Source organism: Barbus barbus (assembly GCF_936440315.1).
Source record: "Barbus barbus genome assembly, chromosome: 30".
Classification (NCBI taxonomy): domain Eukaryota; kingdom Metazoa; phylum Chordata; class Actinopteri; order Cypriniformes; family Cyprinidae; genus Barbus; species Barbus barbus.
The window spans coordinates 387,718-410,009 of NC_136758.1; the positions used below are offsets into that span (position 1 = coordinate 387,718).

The 22,292-nt window shown below is 42.2% G+C and overlaps 1 protein-coding gene across 1 annotated transcript in view; it reads left to right on the top strand.

Annotated features, from left to right (window-relative positions):
* LOC306850192 (protein unc-79 homolog) overlaps positions 1-20,380 on the top strand; it is a gene marked incomplete at both ends in the record, with an annotated part of 67,580 nt that extends 47,200 nt beyond the window's left edge. The window contains 20 exon segments of the mRNA XM_079385688.1: positions 7,733-8,803; positions 9,800-9,901; positions 10,047-10,163; positions 11,438-11,537; positions 11,539-11,751; positions 11,839-11,877; positions 11,959-12,071; positions 12,149-12,234; positions 13,381-13,554; positions 13,646-13,714; positions 13,850-13,960; positions 14,644-14,748; positions 17,105-17,182; positions 17,264-17,353; positions 18,812-18,987; positions 19,071-19,254; positions 19,339-19,542; positions 19,843-19,920; positions 20,030-20,071; positions 20,192-20,380. Of these exon segments, the coding sequence (XP_079241814.1) occupies positions 7,733-8,803; positions 9,800-9,901; positions 10,047-10,163; positions 11,438-11,537; positions 11,539-11,751; positions 11,839-11,877; positions 11,959-12,071; positions 12,149-12,234; positions 13,381-13,554; positions 13,646-13,714; positions 13,850-13,960; positions 14,644-14,748; positions 17,105-17,182; positions 17,264-17,353; positions 18,812-18,987; positions 19,071-19,254; positions 19,339-19,542; positions 19,843-19,920; positions 20,030-20,071; positions 20,192-20,380 (3,341 nt within the window).
* Between the last annotated feature and the right edge of the window lie 1,912 nt (positions 20,381-22,292).

Genomic DNA, 22,292 nt, shown 5'->3' on the forward strand with positions numbered 1-22,292 from the left:
GCTTTATTTACAGGACGTGCTGGTGCAAAGTGACGTGCTCCGTGCGGTGCTTTTCTGTGCCTCCTCGTGTGGTCCCCAAGCGTGATCCCTTGTGGTGATGCTCTCGTGGTTGGGCAGGCCGGTCACACGCTGCTTTCTGGGAAAGAGAAGATAGCAAGGCATTAGTTGTGGAGCCGTCAGGAGATCTCTCCCCGTAGTGTGTCTCACAGCGGCTTTTGAGGCCGGAGGTTAATTGATCTCAGGTGTGGCCGGCCTGCCGGTGATGGTGCACAGGTGTTTCTCTTTCGTTTCCAGGGCGACGCTGACGAGCGCTCGGGACACGCGTCACACTACCCTTTATACATAATTAACTGGGCGACACTTTTCACTAAGTTAACACAAAATAAACAATATTACAAAAACATTTCCCAAAATGTACAAACATAATTTAAAACAAACCTTATAATACACACTCCAGCTATTACTTCAATTTTTTAACAATACAACCACAATTTATTAATACTGTCATATAATTGTTTATCACCTTATTTTTATAAATTTTCTTAAATTGGCAAAGTGAATTCCATACTTTTAGTTCTTCATCACATTTATTCCATAGATTTACCCCTTTAACAGATATGCCCCTACTTTTTGCATTAGATTTTGCCCTTTTCCGAACATATACAATCCTCTTAAATTATACTGACTTTCTCATATTTTGAACAGCCTATGAATACAATTTGGAAGTAAATTATTATAAACTTTGTACATTAACTGTAAAGTATATTAATCAACTAAATCTACAAATTTTAATGCATGTAAATTAATAAACAATTTATTTGTTGGTTTGTAATAATCAACCCTTTTAACAATCCTAATAGCTTTCTTTGGTAACATATATATTGAATTTAAATTGGTTTTATATGTGTGACCCCACACCTCCACACAATAACTAATGTATGGAACTATGAGTGCACAATACAATATAAAGTTTTTTAGTTCAAAATGTTTTATTCTGTTTAATATTGCAATGGATTTGGACATCTTTGTTTTTACATTATTAATATGTGATTTTCAACATAATTTATGATCAATTATAACACACAAAAATGGATGTTCGTAAACTCTTTCTATTTCCTCATTATTAATCATTAGTTTCACTTTATTGTTACTTTGTCGATTACTGAATATTATAAACTTTGTTTTACTTAAATTCAGTGAAAGTCTGTTATCATCAAACCATTTTTTGAAAACCCTCAATTCGATTTCCACTGTATTCAGAAGCTGTTCCAAACTTTTCCCAGAACAATATAAATTAGTATCATCAGCAAACCAAACCATTTTTAATACTTTAGACACTTATATCAAATATCATTTACAAATACAGTACAAACAACTTAGGGCCTAGCTCCGAACCTTGTGGAACACCACAAGTATCTTTCATTAAATCTGATTTTACATTATTAATTTGAACAAATTGATATCTATCATCAAGGTAACTCTTTATCCATGCAAAAGCTTTCCCTCTTATACCAAATCTCTCCAGTTTTATCATTAATAATCCATAATTAATAGTGTCAAAAGCTTTTTTTAAATCTAGGAACACCACCACAGTATATTCATTATGATCCAATGAAGAAGAAATCTCTTCTACCAGTTCCATCACAGCTATTGAGGTTAAAACCATAATGATGATCACTCAATAATTTGTGTTGATCTATAAAATTATCAAGCCTGCGCACAAATATTTTCTCTAAAATTTTCGAAAACTGGGAAAGAAGAGAAATTGGTCTGTAGTTGGAAAAACAGTGACGATCTCCATTTTTAAAAATAGGAATAACTTTAGCTGTTTTCATATTATTAGGGAATATTCCTGTTAAAAAGGACTGATTACAAATGTGTGTAAATGGTTTTACTATATGTTCTATAATATTTTTTATTAATAATTTAATGGTTAATAATAAAATGTTTTGGCATAATTACAATTAGTGGAATATTTATTCTTACAGTTGTTAACAATGTCAAGTATTTCTTTTTCATCAACTCCCCTTATAAACATTGAATAATCATTACTGGAAATATTCATTTAATCTATCCTATCCCCAGTTCTTTGCTTCACGATCACTTTTGCTAAATTGCTCCCAATATTTACAAAATACTCATTAAGTTCATTGACAATGTCATCCATTTTATTTATACTTAATTTATCATCATTAACAAAATAATTTGGGTAATCAACTTTTCCAGTATTCTTTTTAATTATACTTTAATTATACTTTTAAGTACTTTCCATGTTGTTTGTATATTATTCTTATGCTTGTCCAATAATTTATTATAATAGTCCTTTTTACTAAATCTTATAATACTTATTCACTTAATTTTATATATCTTGTATTTATTTTCCGCTTGTATAGTTCTAGTTGCTATAAATTTCCTGTATAATGCATTTTTCTTTTTACATGCTTTCTCTACTCCCTTAGTAATCCATGGTTTGTCCTAATTTTTTTTTTTTTTTGCTTCTTTACAGTCCTCTTAAACAATGTTTTTCATATTTTTCGATTGATATGGACAAAAAAGCATCATAAGCACTATTAGGATCTTTACTTGCATAAACCTTGCTCCAATTTTGATTATTTAAGTCCTCACTGAGAGCAGCAATGATTTCTGGTGTTCTATATCGAATTAATTTAAAACTATTTTGCTCAGGTACTGAGGAGCTAAGCCATTCAGGGCTTTATAAGTAGTTAACAAGATTTTAAAATCTATACAATGTTTGATAGGGGGCCAGTGCAGTGTTGACAGAACTGGGCTAATATGGTCATACTTCCTGGTTCTAGTAAGAACTCTAGCTGCTGCATTTTGAACCAGCTGTAGTTTGTTGATCAAGCGTGCAGAACAACCACCCAATAAAGCATTACAATAATCTAACCTTGAGGTCATAAACGCACAAATTAGCATTTCTGCATTTGACGTTGAGAGCATAGGTCGCAATTTAGATATGTTTTTTAGATGGAAAAACAGTGAAAAACATAACAGTGAAAGCTAACACCATGTCTCCTGATAATATCTCCCAAGGGTAACATGTAAAGTGTGAAAAGTAATGGCCCTAGTACTGAGCCTTGAGGTACTTCGTACTGCACTTGTGATCGATATGATACCTCTTCATTCACTGCTACGAACTGATGACGTTCAGATAAGTACGATTTGAACCATGCTAAGGCACTTCCACTAATGCCAACAAAGTGTTCTATTCTATTCAAAAGGATGTTGTGGTCGATAGTGTCGAACGCAGCTCTAAGCTCCAGTAGCACTAATAAAGAGATACAACCACGATCAGATGATAGAAGCAGGTCATTTGTAACTCTAATAAGAGCAGTCTCAGTACTATGATATGGTCTAAATCCTGACTGGAATTCCTCACAGATACCATTTTTGTCAGTCCTCTGTTGAGTGTGTTATGTGTTCCTGCCTCTTGTGCCCTTATTTGGTTTGTTTCCTGTCCTTGTCTGATGTAATCATTAGTTTATTCGTGTCTAGCCGTTTCCATTAATTTACCTGTGTATTTATAGTCCTGTCTGTGTAGTGCCATTTCATCTGGTCTACTCGTTACTCCCCGGTGTTTGATGTCTGTGTTTGCCTTGCCTTGTCCTGCCCTGTCTTCAGTAAAGTATGTTATTTGAGTTACGACGTGTTCCTTGTTCCTCCCTGCTGTGTGCACCGTGACAGAAGACCAGACCTATACAGTAAGCGTCGTTCCTTCACTTCGTTTTGTTTTGTCCAAGTTTTTCTAGCGTTTTTTTTGTTTTGTGTTTCACTCACCGTCCGCGGCTCCCCCAAGTCATGCCGGCCGCTCACTCCAGCCTGCCGTTCGAGGGAGGTGAGGCCGCCGTCCGCGGATCACCGAGCCCGCCGGTCGCTGGAGAGGAGGCTGCCGTTCGCAGGAGATCTACGCCGCGGTCGGTGGGGAAAGCCCACCCACCGTCCGCGGCTCCCTGAGTCAAGCCTGCCGGATCGCCACTGACTCAATGCCCGCCAGATCGCCGCTGACTCAATGCCCGCCGGATCGCCGCTGACTCAATGCCCGCCGGATCGCCGCTGAGTCAAGCCCGCCGGATCGCCGCTGAGTCAAGCCCTCCGGATCGCCGCTGACTCATACCCGCCGTTCGCGGGGTATCACGCCACCGTCCGCGGCTCCCGGACCCCGCCGTTCGCGGGGTATCACGCCGCCGTCTGCGGCCCGTCTAGTTGCTGTTTCGCGGGGAAGGCCAACCCGCCATCTGCGGTCATTCGGCCCGTCTCCGGCTGTGGCTTCTTCCAGCCCGCCGGTCCCTGCCGTTGAGTGTCTGGTCAAGCCAGCCGGCTGCTGCCGTTATTTTCATGCCGGCCGGCTGCAGCCGTATTTGACCAGACAGTGACCGTGGTCTTTTTAACTTTCCATTTCATTTGGTCCCGGGACCCTGATACCCCCAAGCAGCCCCATGGAAATTGGGGGGGGGGGGGGGGGGGTAGAAGGGTTCTGGCAGGAGTGGCCGGGCCGAGGCCATGGGCATGAGGACCACCTGCCATGGCCTCCTGAGCTACACCTCGGCCTGCGGCCTTCTGTTCCGCGCTGGAGGCCGTTCGGTGTGTGTTTCTGTGTCTGTCCTGAGGGGCCTCCAGAGCGCCCACCCCCCCTCCCTGATGGAACTGAGTTTCGGGAGGGGGGAGTTATGTCAGTCCTCTGTTGAGTGTCTCATGTGTTCCTGCCTCTTGTGCCCTTATTTGGTTTGTTTCCTGTCCTTGTCTGATGTAATCATTAGTTTATTCGTGTCTAGCCGTGTCCGTTAATTTACCTGTGTATTTATAGTCCTCTCTGTGTAGTGCCATTTCGTCTGATCTACTCGTTACTCCCCGGTGTTTGATGTCTGTGTTTGCCTTGCCTTGTCCTGCCCTGTCTTCAGTAAAGTATGTTATTTGAGTTACGACGTGTTCCTTGTTCCTCCCTGCTGTGTGCACCGTGACAATTTTTCCCTAAGAAGGAATATAATTGTGAGGATATTACCTTTTCTAGTATCTTTGACAGAAAAGGGAGATTTGAGATCGATCTGTAATTAACTAGATCTTTGGGGTCAAGTTGTGGTTTTTTAATGAGAGGCTTAATTATAATAATTCATTAATTAATAATAATAATTAGTTACATTTATATAGCGCTTTTCTGGGTACTCAAAGCGCTTTACATAGAAGGGGGGGAATCTCCTCAACCATGGCCAATGTGCAGCATCCACCTGGATGATGCGACGGCAGCCATATTGCCCCAGAACGCCCACCACACACCAGCTTATTGGTGGAGAGGAGACAGAGTGATGAAGCCAATCAGTGTATGGGGATGATTAGGAGGCCATGATGGTCAGAGGCCAGGGCCAGGATGCCGGGGTTACACCCCTACTATTTTTCGAAGGACATCCTGGGATTTTTAATGACCACAGAGAGTCAGGACCTCTGTTTAACGTCTCATCCGAAGGACGGGTGCTTTTTACAGTATAGTGTCCCCGTCACTACACTGGGGCGTTAGGACCCACACAGACTGCAGGATGAGCACCCCCTGCTGACCTCACTAACACCTCTTCCAACAGCAACCTAATTTTCCCAGGAGGTCTCCCATCCAGGTACTGACCAGGCTCAACCTTGCTTAGCTTCAGTGGGCAACCAGTCTTGGGCTGCAGGGTGATTTGGCTGCACTATTATAATTATAGCCAATTTGAAGGTTTTGGGGACATATCCTAATGACAATGATGAATTAATAATAGCCAAAAGAGGATCTATGACTTCTGGAAGCAGCTCTTTTAGTAGTTTAGATGGAATAGGGTCTAACATACATGTTGTTGGTTTGGATGATTTAACAAGTTTATACAATTCTTCCTCTCCTATAGTAGCGAATGAGTGGAATTGTTCTTCAGGGGATCTATAGTGCAATATCTGATGCAATACTGTAGCTGACGGCTGCATGATTACAATTTTATCTCTGATAGTATCGATCTTGGAAGTAAAGTAGTTCATAAAGTCATTACTGCTGTGCTCTTGGGAAATGCCAACACACCTGTTGATACTTTATTTTTCGTTAATTTAGTGACTGTATTGAATAAATACCGGGGGTTATGTTTGTTTTCTTCTAGAAGAGACGAAAAGTAATCAGATCTAGCAGTTTTTAATGCTTTTCCGTAGGATAGGGTACTTTTCCGCCATGCTATACGAAATACCTCTAGTTTTGTTTTCCTCCAGCTGCGCTCCATTTTCCGGGCTGCTCCCTTTAGGGTGCGAGTGTGCTCATTATACCACGGAGTCAGACTGTTTTCTTTGATCTTCCTTAAGCGTAAAGGAGCAACTGTATCTAAAGTGCTAGAAAAGAGTCCATAGTTTCTGTTACATCATCAAGTTTTTCTACGCTGTTGGATATGCTGAGGAATTGAGATAAATCAGGAAGATTACTTACAAAGCAGTCTTTTGTGGTAGAAGTGATGGTTCTACCATACTTGTAACAAGGTGTAGAATTTACAGTTTTAGCTATATGGAGTTTACACAAGACTAGATAATGATCTGAGATATCATCGCTTTGCTGCAGAACAAAAATTCCTTATCAATGTCCATCATATCGATAATCCTTTTGAGTCCATATGAATATTCCTTCACACAGTCTTCACTTACCCATACTGATCCAATTCATAGCGTTCTCTTATAGTGTGTTCTTTAGCTTCTTCAGGAGTTCCATTTAGCCGTATCATCACTTTGCAATTTCTTGTCCATGTAGATTGTATCTTGTTTTGTTTCCTCAATGCGTGCACGTCTGGCGATGTCAGCATTCTTTTTTGTAAGATGTTCACTTTGGTACACTCCCGTACCCTTCAACTTCTTTGCCTGCCCCTCAGTAACTCGGCTTTATGTTTCCGATTCACAAACCGAACAATTATTGCAGACTTTGCTCCGCCATTCCTTCGTGGAAGGGTATGACAGGCCACAACATTATCGCTCTGAATGATCATATTCTGGCCTTCAAAGAACTTGATTACTTGCTTTTCCAATGTTTGTAGTTCCTCTGGTAGGGCGCCTTCACCGTCTCTGTCTCTAGCCTGGCATACGTCCAGTGCTTTGTTTCCAGTCCGCATATAATTAAATCCTCCATTCTTGTATATTGCTCCAGCTTGTCAATCCTTCTCTCCAGTCCTTCAATTTTCTTGTCCTTCTCTTTCACAAGGTTCTTCAGTTGTTTAACTTCATCCATCAGATCAAGTAGCATAGTTTGTTGGTTAGCAACTTTGCTCAACTCGTCCAACATGAAGTTTAGGGATTTTCTTATCTCCTCCAACTCATCTTCAACCACGCTGCTGATTTTCTTCGGTGGCATTTTGGTTTGTTCGTTTTTGTCTTTTTAATATTTACAATATTAATTAAACCTAGTTTATTATTAACACTTTGTTCTTTTCAGAAGTAGCTGCATGCCATGGAGTGCCGCCATCTGGGACGAATTTGTGATCATTGTAAATGTATTTTAATAGACTGAATCATGCATTGAAAGAACACACTCTAAATGTAACTAGTTTATATTTCAATTAATATATGCGTGCGCTCTATAGGTGTTTTGAATGGTTTTTGCAAAATACTCGATAATGTCAAATCACACATTGTTAAAACAAGAATTACAATATTATCGCAGACGATATATATCACATATATCATATATATCATGCTCGCCAAGCTTTCACTCTTGTGTCCTGCACAGGTGGGATTGAGCTGGCCGAATACAAGGAGGGAGCGCTGCAGGACACACTGCTGTACTCGGGCAGAGAGGACAGCAACAGCAAGAAGAAGAGGCTGCAAGCCATGCACAAGCAGAAGTCTCTGGACATCAGCAACACCGACTCCATTCTCTTCAACTTGGACGAACACCGCCGCAAGTCCTGCATCGACCACTGCGACCTGCAGGAGCCCTCGTCCTCCTCCTCTATCGGCCGACAGCAGCACAGAGCTCAGCACCACGGGAAAGATTCCTCCAACGGCCACTCTGTCATCAACCGAAGAGGCTCTCAGAACGACAACATCCGGCCTATCATACCCGAGGTGCGGCTCAGCTGTATGGAGACGTTTGACGACAAACCCGCCGGTCTGGACTCTCCGCTGGCCGCCCCCGCGCTCTACAAGGACGATCCAGACCTCATCGACCTGTCCTCTGACTGCACCTCCATCCCCGAGAAGCACTCCATTCTCTCGCTGTCCGACAGCGACTCGCTGGTGTTCGAGCCACTGCCTCCTCTGCGCATCGTGGAGAGCAACGAGGACCTGTTTGAGGCGCTCAAGCTCCCCGGCGGAGTGCTGAGCAAACCCCAGGCTCCTCTCCTGCAGGTCAGCCTCGAGGACTGCACCGAGAGCCAGACACTCCAGCACCCCACGGCTCCTCAGGAGGCCACCATGACCCTCAGACAGAAACGGGATCTCTTCAGAAAGACGTCGCACATGCCCAACACATCCCTAGGCGATTCCTGCGCGCAGCCCGAGGGTAGCGGCGGAACGAGCCCCTCTAGCAGGTCCGTTATGCTCCAGATCCCTGCGGACGCGCTCGAGTCGCTGGATCCGTTAAACGCAGAGGGAGCGGGATACGAGGACAACGACGAGACCGATGAGAGAGACAGCGACTCCAAACCTGACGACGAGAGCGATGAAGCTGAGTTCAAGATCCAGATCGTGCCACGCCAACGCAAAGAGAGGAAGATCGCCGTCAGCGCCATCCAGAGAGAGTATCTGGACATCTCTTTCAACAACATAGATAAGATGAGAGAACCGGCCGCAGAGTCAGGTCTGACCGCTTGGTTTATTAGCATCCTTTGGTTTTGTGCGTCTCGTTCCTGTGTTTTCACTGATAAAATACTTTTATTTATAATGTGTTTCACACAATGCCTTTGCTGATTAGTGTTTGTTAGTATTTAACTCTTTCCCTGCCAAACACAATTTTCCGTGTTTCTGTATTTTCACTGTTATATGCTAGGGGCGCTATTACACATCTCCTGAATGAGTCTAGAAAGTGCCGATCAAAAACACAGACCAGGAAGATGCAGAAACCAGCGGTCTCATATGTAAGCATATGCATATGAAAAATAATGCAGTGAAATGTTGATCCAGAAAGAGGTAAAGGCCTGTGCAAGCTTTGAGATACTGACGGAAGTACTACATCTTTGCTTTGATAATAATACTGAATATGATCCAGATGTAATATTTGATTAAAATGCGATTTTCTCAGCTTTTTGCTCAAAATGTTGCTTTTTTATGAAACATACTTACATTCAAGTGTTGCTAAAAAAAAATGCATGAAGCTAGAATAAAATTGATTTTGTTGTTGTTGTTGTTTGAAAGTAGAGGGTCTGATCTTCATTTGGATGTATTGCATGTTCAGATATTCATAAAACAAAATATTCTGGGGGCCATGAAATTTTAGTGAACATTAGCAAAAATGCTGGCGATGGCTGGCAACTTTATTCATAAACGCTGGCGGGGAAAGAGTTAATAATAAATCTCTGGTAACACTTTATTTTGGTACTTTAGACATTCTACTAACTAACAGTATTAATGCATTTCAATATTAAGACCTTCAGCAGGTTAACAGTGATACAAACTTTCATGGTTTAAAGACATTAATGTAGATCATGTAGACGGCAATTAAAGCACGTTCAATCTACTAATTATTGTCCTAACAATGATGCAGGAGAATTGCATTAACTTTAACAAATGTTATAATGTTATTCAGTTGTTAGGAAGTGGTTATACACCAAGTTCACCCGCCTGTGTTGTTGTTCAGATGACAAATCTCTGTCGAAGCTGGAGAAGCCCAGAGAATCGGCCTCCGCTCCGGCCCTGGAGGCCGCCGTCCCTGAAGCCAGCCATCGCTCCTCAGTGTCTAGTAAATCACTCACACACACATGCTCATATCCATCTGTCCATTGAGCTCTAATGTGTAACACACTGTGACCGCTACTGCTGTAAGACTGAGAGGTTTGATCAGCTGGTCTCTGAGCGTCTGCTGAGGTGTTTTTCTCTGTTCTCAGCTCAGTATCGTCAGGTGAAGCGAGGCTCGCTGGGTGCCGTGACTATGAGTCAGTTAATGAAGCGGCAGCTGGAGCATCAGTCCAGCGCGCCACAGAACATCAGCACCTGGGACACGGGTCAGTCTCCAGCAGAATACATTAGCACTTTCCTCTCTCTTTGATCATTCATTACCCAGCCCACCGGTGTGATGGAGGGTTCAGCGGGGCTAAAGGTGCACTGCAGTAAAAGGCACATTTGACTTTATTCTCCTTTAAAACACTCAATGCACTTTTCTGAAATTTTGTGATCCTTGATGCGATCATGGACAGCAATGCAAGAAGTTGATTCTGTGTTAATTTGATCTAATATTTAATGTTGCAAATGTGTAGCAAATTTATAAAATCGTTGAATATATTTCAAGGCAAAGATCTTGTTAATGTTTTTCAGTTTTGTTCAAGGGAATCAAAGCAGCAGTTTGTCAATTACAGAAGAATATGTAAAAGTATGGTATTTGGGATAAAAATGCTATTGGTGCTAAAGGCACAATAATTAATATGATAATAAATAGCTGACTGACTTTTCCATTTATTGACATGACACGATAGCGATAATCACCATATTCATAATGAAACCATCATATTTGAAAATATGATATTAGTCATATCATATAATAAAAATACCATATTTATAGTTACTACTGTAAAGCTCTGTTAATTTATTATGGGATGTCCTTCAATGCTTTCAGAATCTTTACTTTTTAAAATAATTTTGTTTCTGTAATTTTAAAATTAACATATTTTAGTGACAGTATATTTGTTGAACAAAAATAAATGTTTATTTATCAAAACAAACAAAAAATAGTACAAACCTTGATAAAGTGATTGATTTGAACTTAACATATTACTTTAGCTATTTGTGTAAATACTTTATGCCTTTTACCCCGTGTGTGGCCTCTAAACGCCCTCGAACACTAGCTTGCTCTATTCTTTTTCTATTCTATCTGTTTTCTTTTTATGTATTATGTAATTAAAAAAAAAATGTGCTGTGTGTACTGTGTTAAGCTAACTGAGACGTGTTATAGCACTTGTGTATCATTGCTCTTTTGTTGGTTTTGATTGCTTCTATTGGCCTTATTTGTAAGTCACTTTGGATAAAAGCGTCTGCTAAATGATTAAATGTGAATGGCACCCACATTGCCACCTCGTACATTTGTAAGATTTTTAAATCAAACAAACCATTTTTATAATTTATTTTCTCACATTTGTATCATTTAGTTTCATCAGTGTTTGATAAAAACATAGTGTTTCTGCAGTCATACACACTGTGGGAGTAGTGAAAAGTGCATTTTTCCCCATTGTGTCTTACAGCACTTGAGTTTGTGTGTTAAGATACTTTACGCTGTACTCTGCAGGTCCAGTGAAGACCAGTCTGCTGTCGGCCCCGAGCACTGTCAGCATGTTCGTTCCCGCACCAGAAGACTTCAGCGATGAGCAGCCCACTACGATGGCCGACAGGTGAGGAGCGACTCTCAGTGTTTCGGCGTAAAGAAGTGCAGAATATCACAGCTCTGTGTGAACTGATCAGGTGCCGGGACTGCGGGGCCGTTCTGGAGGAGTACGATGAGGAGACTTTGGCTCTGGCTGTGGTGGTTCTGTCCATGTTCATCCATCTGAGTCCTGATCTGGCCGCTCCGCTGCTGCTGGAGATCATGCAGTCTGTGGGCAGGTACACCAATATACCACTCAGCACAGCAGTCTAATCACTACTGGGATCTCTGTGGCTTTCTTTGACTTCTTTGGTTTTATTCTGCAGGTTGGCCTCTACCTCCAATTTCACAGGTCAAGCTGAAAGGTGAGTTCTGCGTTTACACATTAGTGTAATGCACACTTTCAGAAGTGTAAGTCTGAGTTATTCTCCCGTCTGTGTGTGCAGCATGCTGATCCCGGGGAATGTGGCCGGTGTAGCCAAGCAATTCCTCCGCTGCGTTCTCCATCAGCTCGCACCCAACGGCATTCTACCACAACTGTTCCAGAGCAACATTAAAGGTCTGGAGAAACACCGCAGAGCACCGTCGCACACATACACACAGCTCAGACACTTCACTGGCACTGTTCTCTTTCAGATGGAAGCTTCCTGCGGACGCTGGCCACGTCTCTGATTGACTTCAATGAGCTGAGCTCGGTCGCAGCGCTCAGTCAGCTCCTGGAGGTACCGCACTGACACAGGCACACGTCTTTCTGAAACAGCACGTGCACTGACACGTGTCTTCCAGCAGAGGACACTCTTCTGACAGTGAAGCAGAGAAAGCTTTGTACCTTTTGTGTTTACCTTTTGTGATGCCTTAAATGTCAAAACTTACAGGAAGTTATTATATTTTACACAATTAGTGCTGTAAGGAATAGTTCACCTATTAATGGATATTAGCTGAAAACGTGCTCTCCCTCAGGCCTTCTGTGATTAGGATGAGTTTGTTTCTTTTTCAGAGAAAAATGTTAGCCTGTTAAAACCAGGGAGAGGCTTTTTTGCATTATCAATTGCATGCACATTTCAAACCAAAATAAACAATTCAAGAGTTTTTTCAAGTAACAAATTTCTTGAATTTAGTCTTTGTGTTAAACTGACACATATTTATTCTTTGACTTGCTTAAAGGAATAGTCATCCTAAAAATGAAAGTGTGATCACTTTCAGATCATCCCAGATTCTGAGAAATGTGTCTGCATCAGTGTCTCAGCAATGGATGCTCTGCAGTGAATGGGTGCCGTCAGAATGAGAGTCCAAACAGCTGATAAAAACATCTCAATAATCCACACCACTCCAGTCCATCAGTTAACATCTGGAGAAGACCAAAGCTGAAACAAATCCAGCATTAAGACGTTTTTAACTAAAATTCATAATCCATAATAACTCTTCCTCCAGTGAAAAAGTGTTCTGGTCTGAATCAGGAGAGAAATCTTCACAGATCAAGCAGTGTTTACAAGACAAAACAGATCTAAACAGATATGTGGCTGGATTTTGATGCAAGAGACAACAGGAGATGCACTTTTTCACTTGAGGAAGCATTATTATGGATAATGGACTCAATGCTAAAGTTCTCCAGATTTGTTCCCATGAAGAAACAAACTCACCTACATCTTGGATGGCCTGAGGGTGATTGCATTTTTAGCTAATTTTAATATTTGGGTAACCTATTCCTTTAATTTTTCAGAAGCAGCTTGTTGAACTACTACAAAATATGCAATATAATAAAAGTTTAATTTGTAATTGTGACCCTCTGTTCGTGTTTTGTGGCTGTTGGATAACTATAAAGCACATATTATGGCGTGTGTGTAGTAAAGCTGATGTTGTGGTCGTAGGGTCTGAACAATAAGAAGACTCTGCCAGCAGGAGGCACCATACTGCACTGTCTGGACAACATTGCAACCTTCATGGAGACTCTTCCCATGGACTCACCCAGCAACCTCTGGACAACCATCTGTAACCAGTTCCACACATTTCTAACCAAGCTACCTGCTGTTCTGCCACTCAAGGTACCAGTTCAGTCTTTCTGTGCTCTGTAACGCCAGACGAATCGGAGAATAAATCCACTCAGTATCCTCCTGTCTCTTCTCTTTTCTCAAGTGTCCACTGGACTCAAGCCTGAGAATAATCATTTGCTTGCTGAAAATCCCTGTAACAAATGCAACAAGAGTAAGTTCATCTGTTTCCTTGGCTCTGCTGGTCATTTCCCTACAGAAGAAATAAGTGAGAATATCAGAAGTGTTGTTTTTAAATGTTCTGGTGGGGTTGATTGGGGTTGATTCTTCTCCGGTGTCTTTCTGACAGAGTCTGCTGGAGCCCTTCTCCAAACTGCTGAGTTTTGTTCTCCAGTACGGTGTGTTCAGTCTCTCGTATCTCGTGGAGCTCTGCGGGTTATGCTACAAAACCTTCAGCAAGGTGAACAACCTTTCACGTCAGCATTTATTCCACCAGAGAGAATCACATCCCCTAGCATGGTTTTCTGCCCTTTGTGTTTTGCTGCAAAGATTTTACAATTTCTTTTTCTTTTTTTATGACATTTATTAACCCAGTTTGCTAAATACTAAATGCTTTTAGTTTGCTAAATGCTGAATGAATATTCACTATCATCATCAGGAGGAAAGAGTATACAAGAGTATACTTTTTCAAATAATAACAAACATTCATATTACTCTTTTTATCCTTTTCTTTAAGAAATAATGTCTACATGTCGTGAAGCAATGCTTTGTTTGGTAAAATAGAAGACCAAACAATGTTTTAATGTGTTTAATAAGTAATAATGTGTTTTGTAGAGCAGAGTTTACCAAACTAAAACATTTTAGCAAAACTTTAAAAAATGCATCAATGAATCATTTGTTGATGAATGGGATTACACACGTTGTGCTGCGTGCTGTCCGTGAGGAAACACTGCTGTGTGTCATCAGAAATACATCAAAACAAGATGATGCTTTATGGAGTTTTGCTGCTGATAGATTATCTAGATATTATCAATTTGTCAAAACAGAGATTACAGCATTCAGGAGTGTGTCTGTATCATGTAACAAACATGCACATCTTTGAAAATGACCTTCTACAAGCTGATTTCCTCCTCTTCAATGCAGGAGAGGGACAAGTTCTACATGACCCGTATCGTTGTTCTGGAGTTGCTTCAGGCTCTGAAGTTCAAGTCATCAATCCCTGATACGAACCTGCTGCTGCTGGTGCAGGTAGTGTATCTGTGAATCTGCATCTCACAATAAGGGAAGGTGGAGCAAAAAACATTTGGATGCATTTACATTTACATTTAGTCATTTGGCAGACGCTTTTATCCAAAGCGACTTACAATTGGGGAATACAAAAAGCGATTCATCTTGAAGAGGCAGTCAGACAGAGGAAGTGCTCGTAACACCAAGTCTCAGTCATTGTTCAAATAAGTACAAGCTAGCAAGGGAGGGAGAGAAAGATAGAGGGAAAGTTTTTTTTTTTTTTTTTTTTTTTTTTTTTTTTTGAGTTTAGGATGAAGTCAAGTACTGCCGAAAGAGATGAGTTTTCAGTTGTTGCTTGAAGGTTGCCAGGGATCCGGCGTTCCGGATAGGGGTGGGAAGATTATTCCACCAGCCAGGAATGGTGAACGAGAATGTTCTGGAGAGTGATTTTGAGCCTCTCTGTGATGGTACCACAAGGCGTCGCTCACTAGCAGATCTCAAACTTCTGGAGGGGATGTAGGTTCGCAATAGTGAGCGGAAGTAGGAGGGTGCAGAGCCTGTGGTAGATCTGTACGCAAGCATCAGTGACTTGAACTGGATGCGAGCTGCCACTGGTAGCCAGTGCAAGGAGATGAAGAGAGGTGTAACATGCGCTCTTTTGGGCTCGTTGAAGATCAGTCGTGCCGCTGCATTCTGAATCATTTGTAGAGGTTTGATTGCGTTTGATGGCAGACCAGCCAGAAGAGCATTGCAGTAGTCCAGTCTAGAAACAACAAGGGCCTGGACAAGAAGTTGCGCAGCATGCTCTGTCAGAATGGGCCTGATCTTTCTGATGTTGTGTAGTGCAAACCTGCAGGAACGAGCAGTCTTTGCAATGTGCTCTTTGAAGGTCAGCTGGTCATCAAAGATTACACCAAGATTTCTGACCGAAGTTGATGGGGTAATCATTGATGAGCCGAACTGAATCGTGAAGTCATGCCGTAGAGTCGGAGTGGCAGGGAAGACCAGAAGTTCCGTCTTTGCCAGGTTGAGCTGTAGGTGATGTTCTTTCATCCATGCCGAGATGTCCGCCAGGCAGCCTGAGATCCGTGCAGCTACCGTTGGGTCATCTGGTTGAAAAGAGCTGTGTGTCATCGGCGTAGCAGTGATAGGAGAAGCCATGTGCATGTATGATGGGACCCAGCGATGTAGTGTACGTGGAGAAGAGGAGGGGTCCAAGAACCGATCCCTGAGGAACTCCAGTGACCAGTTGATGTGGTTTGGATACCTCCCCTCCCCAGGTCACCCTGAAGGATCTACCGGTGAGATAGGATTCAAACCAGCGAAGTGGAATTCCAGTGATGCCCAGTGAAGAGAGTGTTGACAGGAGAATCTGATGATTGACAGTGTCAAAAGCAGCAGAGAGATCCAGCAGAATGAGAACTGATGATTTGGAATCAGCCTTTGCAGTTCGCAGGGCTTCAGTGACTGAGAGTAGCGCAGTCTCTGTTGAATGGCCACTCCTGAAACCTGACTGTTTAGCATCCAGCTTGTTGTACTGTGAAAGAAACCGTGAGAGCTGGTTGAAGACAGCTCGTTCGAGTGTTTTCCCTATGAATGGAAGGAGAGAGACAGGTCTGTAGTTATCTAAAAGAGAAGCATTTAATGTAGGTTTTTTGATAAGTGGGGTTACCCGAGCCTGCTTGAATGCTGTGGGGAAGATGCCTGTGAGGAGAGATGTGTTGATAATGTGTGTGAGTGCCGGTAAGAGTGTGGGAGAGAGTGTGGGAGGATGCATGACTAGTTTTCTATTGCTAATACACTAAGATGTGACCCTGGACCACAAAACCAGTCATACGGTAAAATGTTTTGAAACTGAGATTTCTACATCATCAGAAAGCTGAATAAATAATTTATTTTCCATTGATGTATGGTTTGTTAGGATCGGACAATATTTGGTACAACTATTTGAAAATCTGGAATCTGAGGGTGCAAATAAATCAAAATATTGAGAAAATCTCCTTTAAAGTTGTTCAAATTAAGTTCTTAGCAATGCATATTACTAATCAATAATGAAGTTTTGATATATTTACGGAAGGAAATTTACTAAATATCTTCATGGAACATGATCTTAATATCCTAATGATTTTTGTCATAAAAGAGAAATTTATAATTTTGATCCATACAATGTATTGTTGGCTATTGCTACAAATATACCTGTGCTACTCATGACTGCTTTTGTGCTCCAGGGTCACAGATGTCATACAACTTCTGTGACTGGTCACATTTTATGTAAAAACAATCAAAGGCTGGTATGTAGTTGAGGTGGTTTGGGATGATGAGTTAGTCTGCTCAGATTCAGTCTGAGAGGGTGATATGGTATGGTCTGTCTCCTCAGTTTGTGTGCGCAGACATTGGATCCAGGCTGGCCGAGTCCACCATCCTCCAGAAGCACATGATCTCCGCGCTGCCCGGGGTGAGACTCGTCTGCTGCAGGTACTCATGTGTTTGCTCATTAGTGCTGACTGTAGACGTCACAGGTGTTGTGTCCCCTCAGTGCACCACAGCAGCGATGGAGTGCTTGCGGCAGTATCTGAGCGAGCTGCTGGACTTCATCGCAGACATGCACACGCTGACCAAACTGAAGGTACTCAAGTCAAGTCAATATTATTTGTATAGTGCTTTTAACAATGCAAATTTTGTCAAAGCAGCTTTACATCGGCTTGATATAGAGCTGGGTGGCTTTATATCAGCTTTACAGTATTTAGACGGGGAAATAGTTTGTAGAAAACTCGTCACACTCATCTAACCATCAGGCCTGCGGTGGAAACGCTCATGTTTCATGTGTCTTTGTTGCTTCATGGAAACCTCACACATCTGTCTCATCTGCTGGAAGTCCTTCCAACGCTAGAGCGTGGCGCTAGCATCAATAAAACCATGGATTTGATTCTCAGGGAACATGTGACCTTAAAGTGCCCCTATTATGGGCTATGAAAGGTTCATATTTTGGTTTTGGGAGTCCCCAACAACAGGTTGATATGCATGCAAGGTCAAAAACACTTTCATTTTCTTATAATATGCTTTTATTTTTACCTTATTTGCTCAACGACTCCCAAACGATTCGCTCAATGATTAATTTTTCCAAACCCTTCCTCCGCCTGATGCTAATCTGCGCTGATTGGTCGATTTCATTTAAAGCAGTGTTTGTGAGGCAGTGCTGCTTTGTGTACAGCGTTACCGGGGAAACCGCTCCAAAAGCGGCACCTAGTGGCAAAGAATGAATTTGCATTTTCATTCAGACCAACGCTAAAAGGCCAACAAGTGGGTGGGCAATATACTATTGTTTCATGTTGACATCAACATAAAACGGCTTGAGGTTCGTTTTAAAAACGACTTGTTTCAGTGATTCAGAGTCGACACTTTCTTTTGAGAGACAATAACTTTATACACACTGCACTTTCAGATTTAAAACTTTGCAGGATGTTTTCATTCACTTACAGCTGTGTTACACACTGCATGAAAGATAATTTTCAAAAATCCATAATAGGGGCACTTTAATAAAATCTGTTCTGTAATTACAGGGTAAGGGTGCATTCCACTAGCCGATTTAAACAGCTGGATTGGTGTGGAGAGAGTCTCAGCTGAAGGTTTCTTCATTCAGAGTTCCATCATGCACACCGATTAAAAAATGGAAGATCACAGATTAAACCACTGCTTCTGAGCTTTCTCACATGAAGCTGGTGAAATTAGAACAGGAGCAAACATGTCATCATGAACTGAATCAGGATGTAATTCACTGTGTGTGTGTGTGTGTGTGTGTGTGTGTGTGTGTGTTTACTGTACGATTTACTTCACTCACTTACCCAGAAAAACAGCTGTTGCCTCTGTTGACTTAAACTGTTTGGATCAGCTCAGCTGATCACGAGTCGCACAGACAGAATGTAAGTTTTCGACTGTAAATGACCCCTCTCAGCTCCAGCGATAATGTAATTGAGGCTCTCGACTGGAAATCAGCTGAAAATCGGCTAGTGAGAAGCCTCAATTCTGTTGGGATAAAAGTGTGTGCCGAATGTAAAATGCTGAAAAGTGTGTGTGTGTGACTCAGAGCCACATGAAGGCATGCTGCCAGCCGCTGCACGAGGACACATTCGGCGGGAATCTGAAGGTTGGTCTGGCTCAGATAGCGGCGATGGAGATCAGCAAAGGCAACCACAGAGACAACAAAGCGGTTATTCGCTACCTGCCTTGGCTTTACCACACACCTTCTACTATGCAACAAGGGTAAAATCTACCGCATCACGTGTGTGTGTCGACAGCGCCGGCATCTGGACCTGAGCTTTTACACTGTGCTTGTGTTTCCTCAGACCCAAAGAGTTCATCGAGTGCGTGTCACACATTCGCCAGCTGTCCTGGCTGCTGCTGGGGTCTCTTACCCACAGTGCTTTGCATCAGGGCTCCTCGTGCTGTATGCCCATTCCCCTGGATGCTGGGTCTCATATCGCAGACCATCTGATTGTCATCCTGATAGGATTCCCAGAGCAGTCCAAGGTATGATAAAGGAGCCGTTCTGCTTGGAGGAGATCGGGAGCCGTGACTCTGACGACGCTCCTCTCTCTCTGTGTGTGTCTGCAGACGTCAGTGCTGCACATGTGCTCGCTGTTCCACGCCTTCATGTTCGCCCAGCTGTGGACCATCTACTGCGAGCAGGCCGCAGCCGTCCCCTCCAATCAGAACCAGAACCAGAATGAGTTCTCCTCGGGAGCCATCCTCACGGGCCTGGAGTTCTGGAGCCGCGTCACTCCCAGCATCCTCCAGCTCATGGCCCACAACAAAGTGGTAAACCTGACATTTACTCAGACTTCTCTCTCAGTGCATTATTTCACAGGATTTCTTTAGTGGAAGCTGTTTTTGACATTTGAACGTGTATCTCTTTTAGCTTGTGTTTGAGCTTACTTTTGATTTCATATCTGATATAAACTGATTTCAGATATAGACTGACTCGTTTTCTAGACTGTGAAATTGCTACATACGAATTAGCAAAAGCGATCAAACTTTCTCAGTTTTAATTGATTGGAAAGTAGCTTGTTCACAGACACAGCGGCGACAGCAGATCTGCTCATGTTCTTCATGTTTCAGATGGTAGAGATGGTCTGCTTGCACGTCATCAGTCTAATGGAGGCCTTGCAGGAGTGTAACTCAACCATCTTTGTGAAAGTAAGAGGGATTTCTTACTACAAATGCTTAAAGTAAACTGGCATTAGCATTTCTACATCATGCAGTCTGAGGTGTTTGTTATATTTAATGTCCTCTTCATTCTCTTCAGCTGATTCCCATGTGGCTGCCCATGATTCAGTCCAACTTAAATGTAAGTTTTCATCATATCATTACACAATTCACCCTTGCTATCAACTCTCTTGCTTTCTTTCTAGAGTAAACTCTCAAAATCTTGATAAAGAGTTGATAAACGCTGTCTGTCTGCCGTTAGCATCTGTCCGCGGGTCTCCAGCTGCGTCTACAAGCCATCCAGAACCGGGTGAACCACCAGTGTCTCCAGAATCCTGAAACAGGATCGTTTCCGCTCGCTCTGCGCAAGTGGCTTCAGTGCACTCAGTTTAAAATGGCCCAGGTGGAGATCCAGTCGTCTGAAGCGGCGTCCCAGTTTTACCCCATGTGATCTTTAAAGCAGCGATATTGCGTGAAGATTAATCATATGAGCTTTAGCAGCAGCAGACGTAGTTGCTCAAGCTTCACTAAAGCAGTGGTCTTCCTAGTGTGTTTTGTGTTATCATCCAATACATTACAGAAATCATGTATAGAGAAAAATGTTAGTCTGTTACAACCAGGGAAAGGTTTTTTGCAAATGCATATTTCAAACCAAAATAAACAATTCAAGAGTTTTTAAAAGAAAAAACAAATTGCTTGAATTTAGTCTTTGTGTTAAACTGACACATATTTATTCTTTGACTTGCTTAAAGGAATAGTCATCCCAAAAATGAAAGTGTGCTCACTTTCAGATCATCCCAGGTTTGTATAAATGTGTCTCTGCATCAGTGTCTCAGCAATGGATGCTCTGCAGTGAATGGGTGCCGTCAGAATGAGAGTCCAAACAGCTGATAAAAACATCACAATAATCCACACCACTCCAGTCCATCAGTTAACATCTGGAGAAGACAAAAGCTGAAACAAATCCAGCATTAAGATGTTTTTAACTGAAATACATAGAGTCCATAATCCATAATAACTCTTCCTCCAGTGAAAAAGTGTTCTGGTCTGAATCAGGAGAGAAATCTGCAGATCAAGCAGCGTTTACAAGACAAAACAGCTCTAAACAGATATGTGTCTGGATTTTGATGTGAGAGACAACAGGAGATGCACTTTTTCACTGGAGGAAGCATTATTATGGATTAAAGAGAAATGCTCTTGTTGACAAAAACATTTAGCCATGGGTTTGATTAAAGCTTGATTTTTCAAAAGCAAACACATCAGCGTCTGGCAAAAGCCCTCATTCTCCGTCAAATCAGAGCTCTGAGCTCATCAAAGAGAAACTATCCTGTCGTGTGTGTGTGATCAACTCCCACTGCTCAGAGGCAGCATCTGGCAGAGACCTGCTGCCATATTCGTTTGAACTTGGAGCTCTTTCAAATATCTAACTCATTAAAAGCTGCTTCTATAATCAGCGTCTACAGGTAGCATCTCCTCTGTCGGACACTGAGTGACCCTGTGTCGGTCTCAAATCAGCACAGCGGGTGGAGGCACCCTATGCTTTTTCATAGGAGCTTGTTTGAAATAATCATTACAATTTTATCATAATTTATAATAATGATACAAATGATGGCAGTTATAAGCCGTTTAGTTGAAGTGCATTTGGCATTTGGCCAAGTTTTTTGGGTTTGATGTTATTTGGAGGTTGTCTGACATTCTTCTCTGCGGATCCTCTCGATCCAGGTCTGCCATCTTCAGGTCTCTCCAGTGATGTTTGACTGGGTTTGGCTCTGGATGGGCCGCTCAAGGTCATTCACAGTCTCAATGTCCTGTTGGAAGGTGAACCTCTGTAGCAGGTTTTTATTGGGGATAGCGCTGTCATTTTCTGATTTCAACTTCCCTTCTAACCTGAGCAGTCCTTCAGTCCCTGCTGCTGTAAAACACACCCACAGCATGATGATGATGATGATGATGATGCCTCCCCCGCCATGCTTCACCGACCGTTCAGGTTCCTGTTTTGTTTAGTTTTTATGTGTCTTCATTGAGGAGAGGATTCAGCTCTCTTGCCAAGGTGCTTATCTGTATGCTTTAATCGCCTGCATTAATGCACTAATTTTCAAAGCACGAATCTATATATTTTTGTTTAAACTAGGGCTGCACGATATATCGCAAAATTATCGTTATCGCGATAATAGTATATGCGATATCCGTATCGCAGAGAGTTGCGATAATTAAAATTTATTTTATGTGCCAAGCATTTGTTGCATGCATAGGTTGTCCAAATTTGACCAATCAGAAGGGGCTTTACCATGTTTATACCCGCCTCCCAAGTAGGTGCTATATGTTATTGGCTAGACCGGGCCCAAAGGTGAATCTAGTGGCTC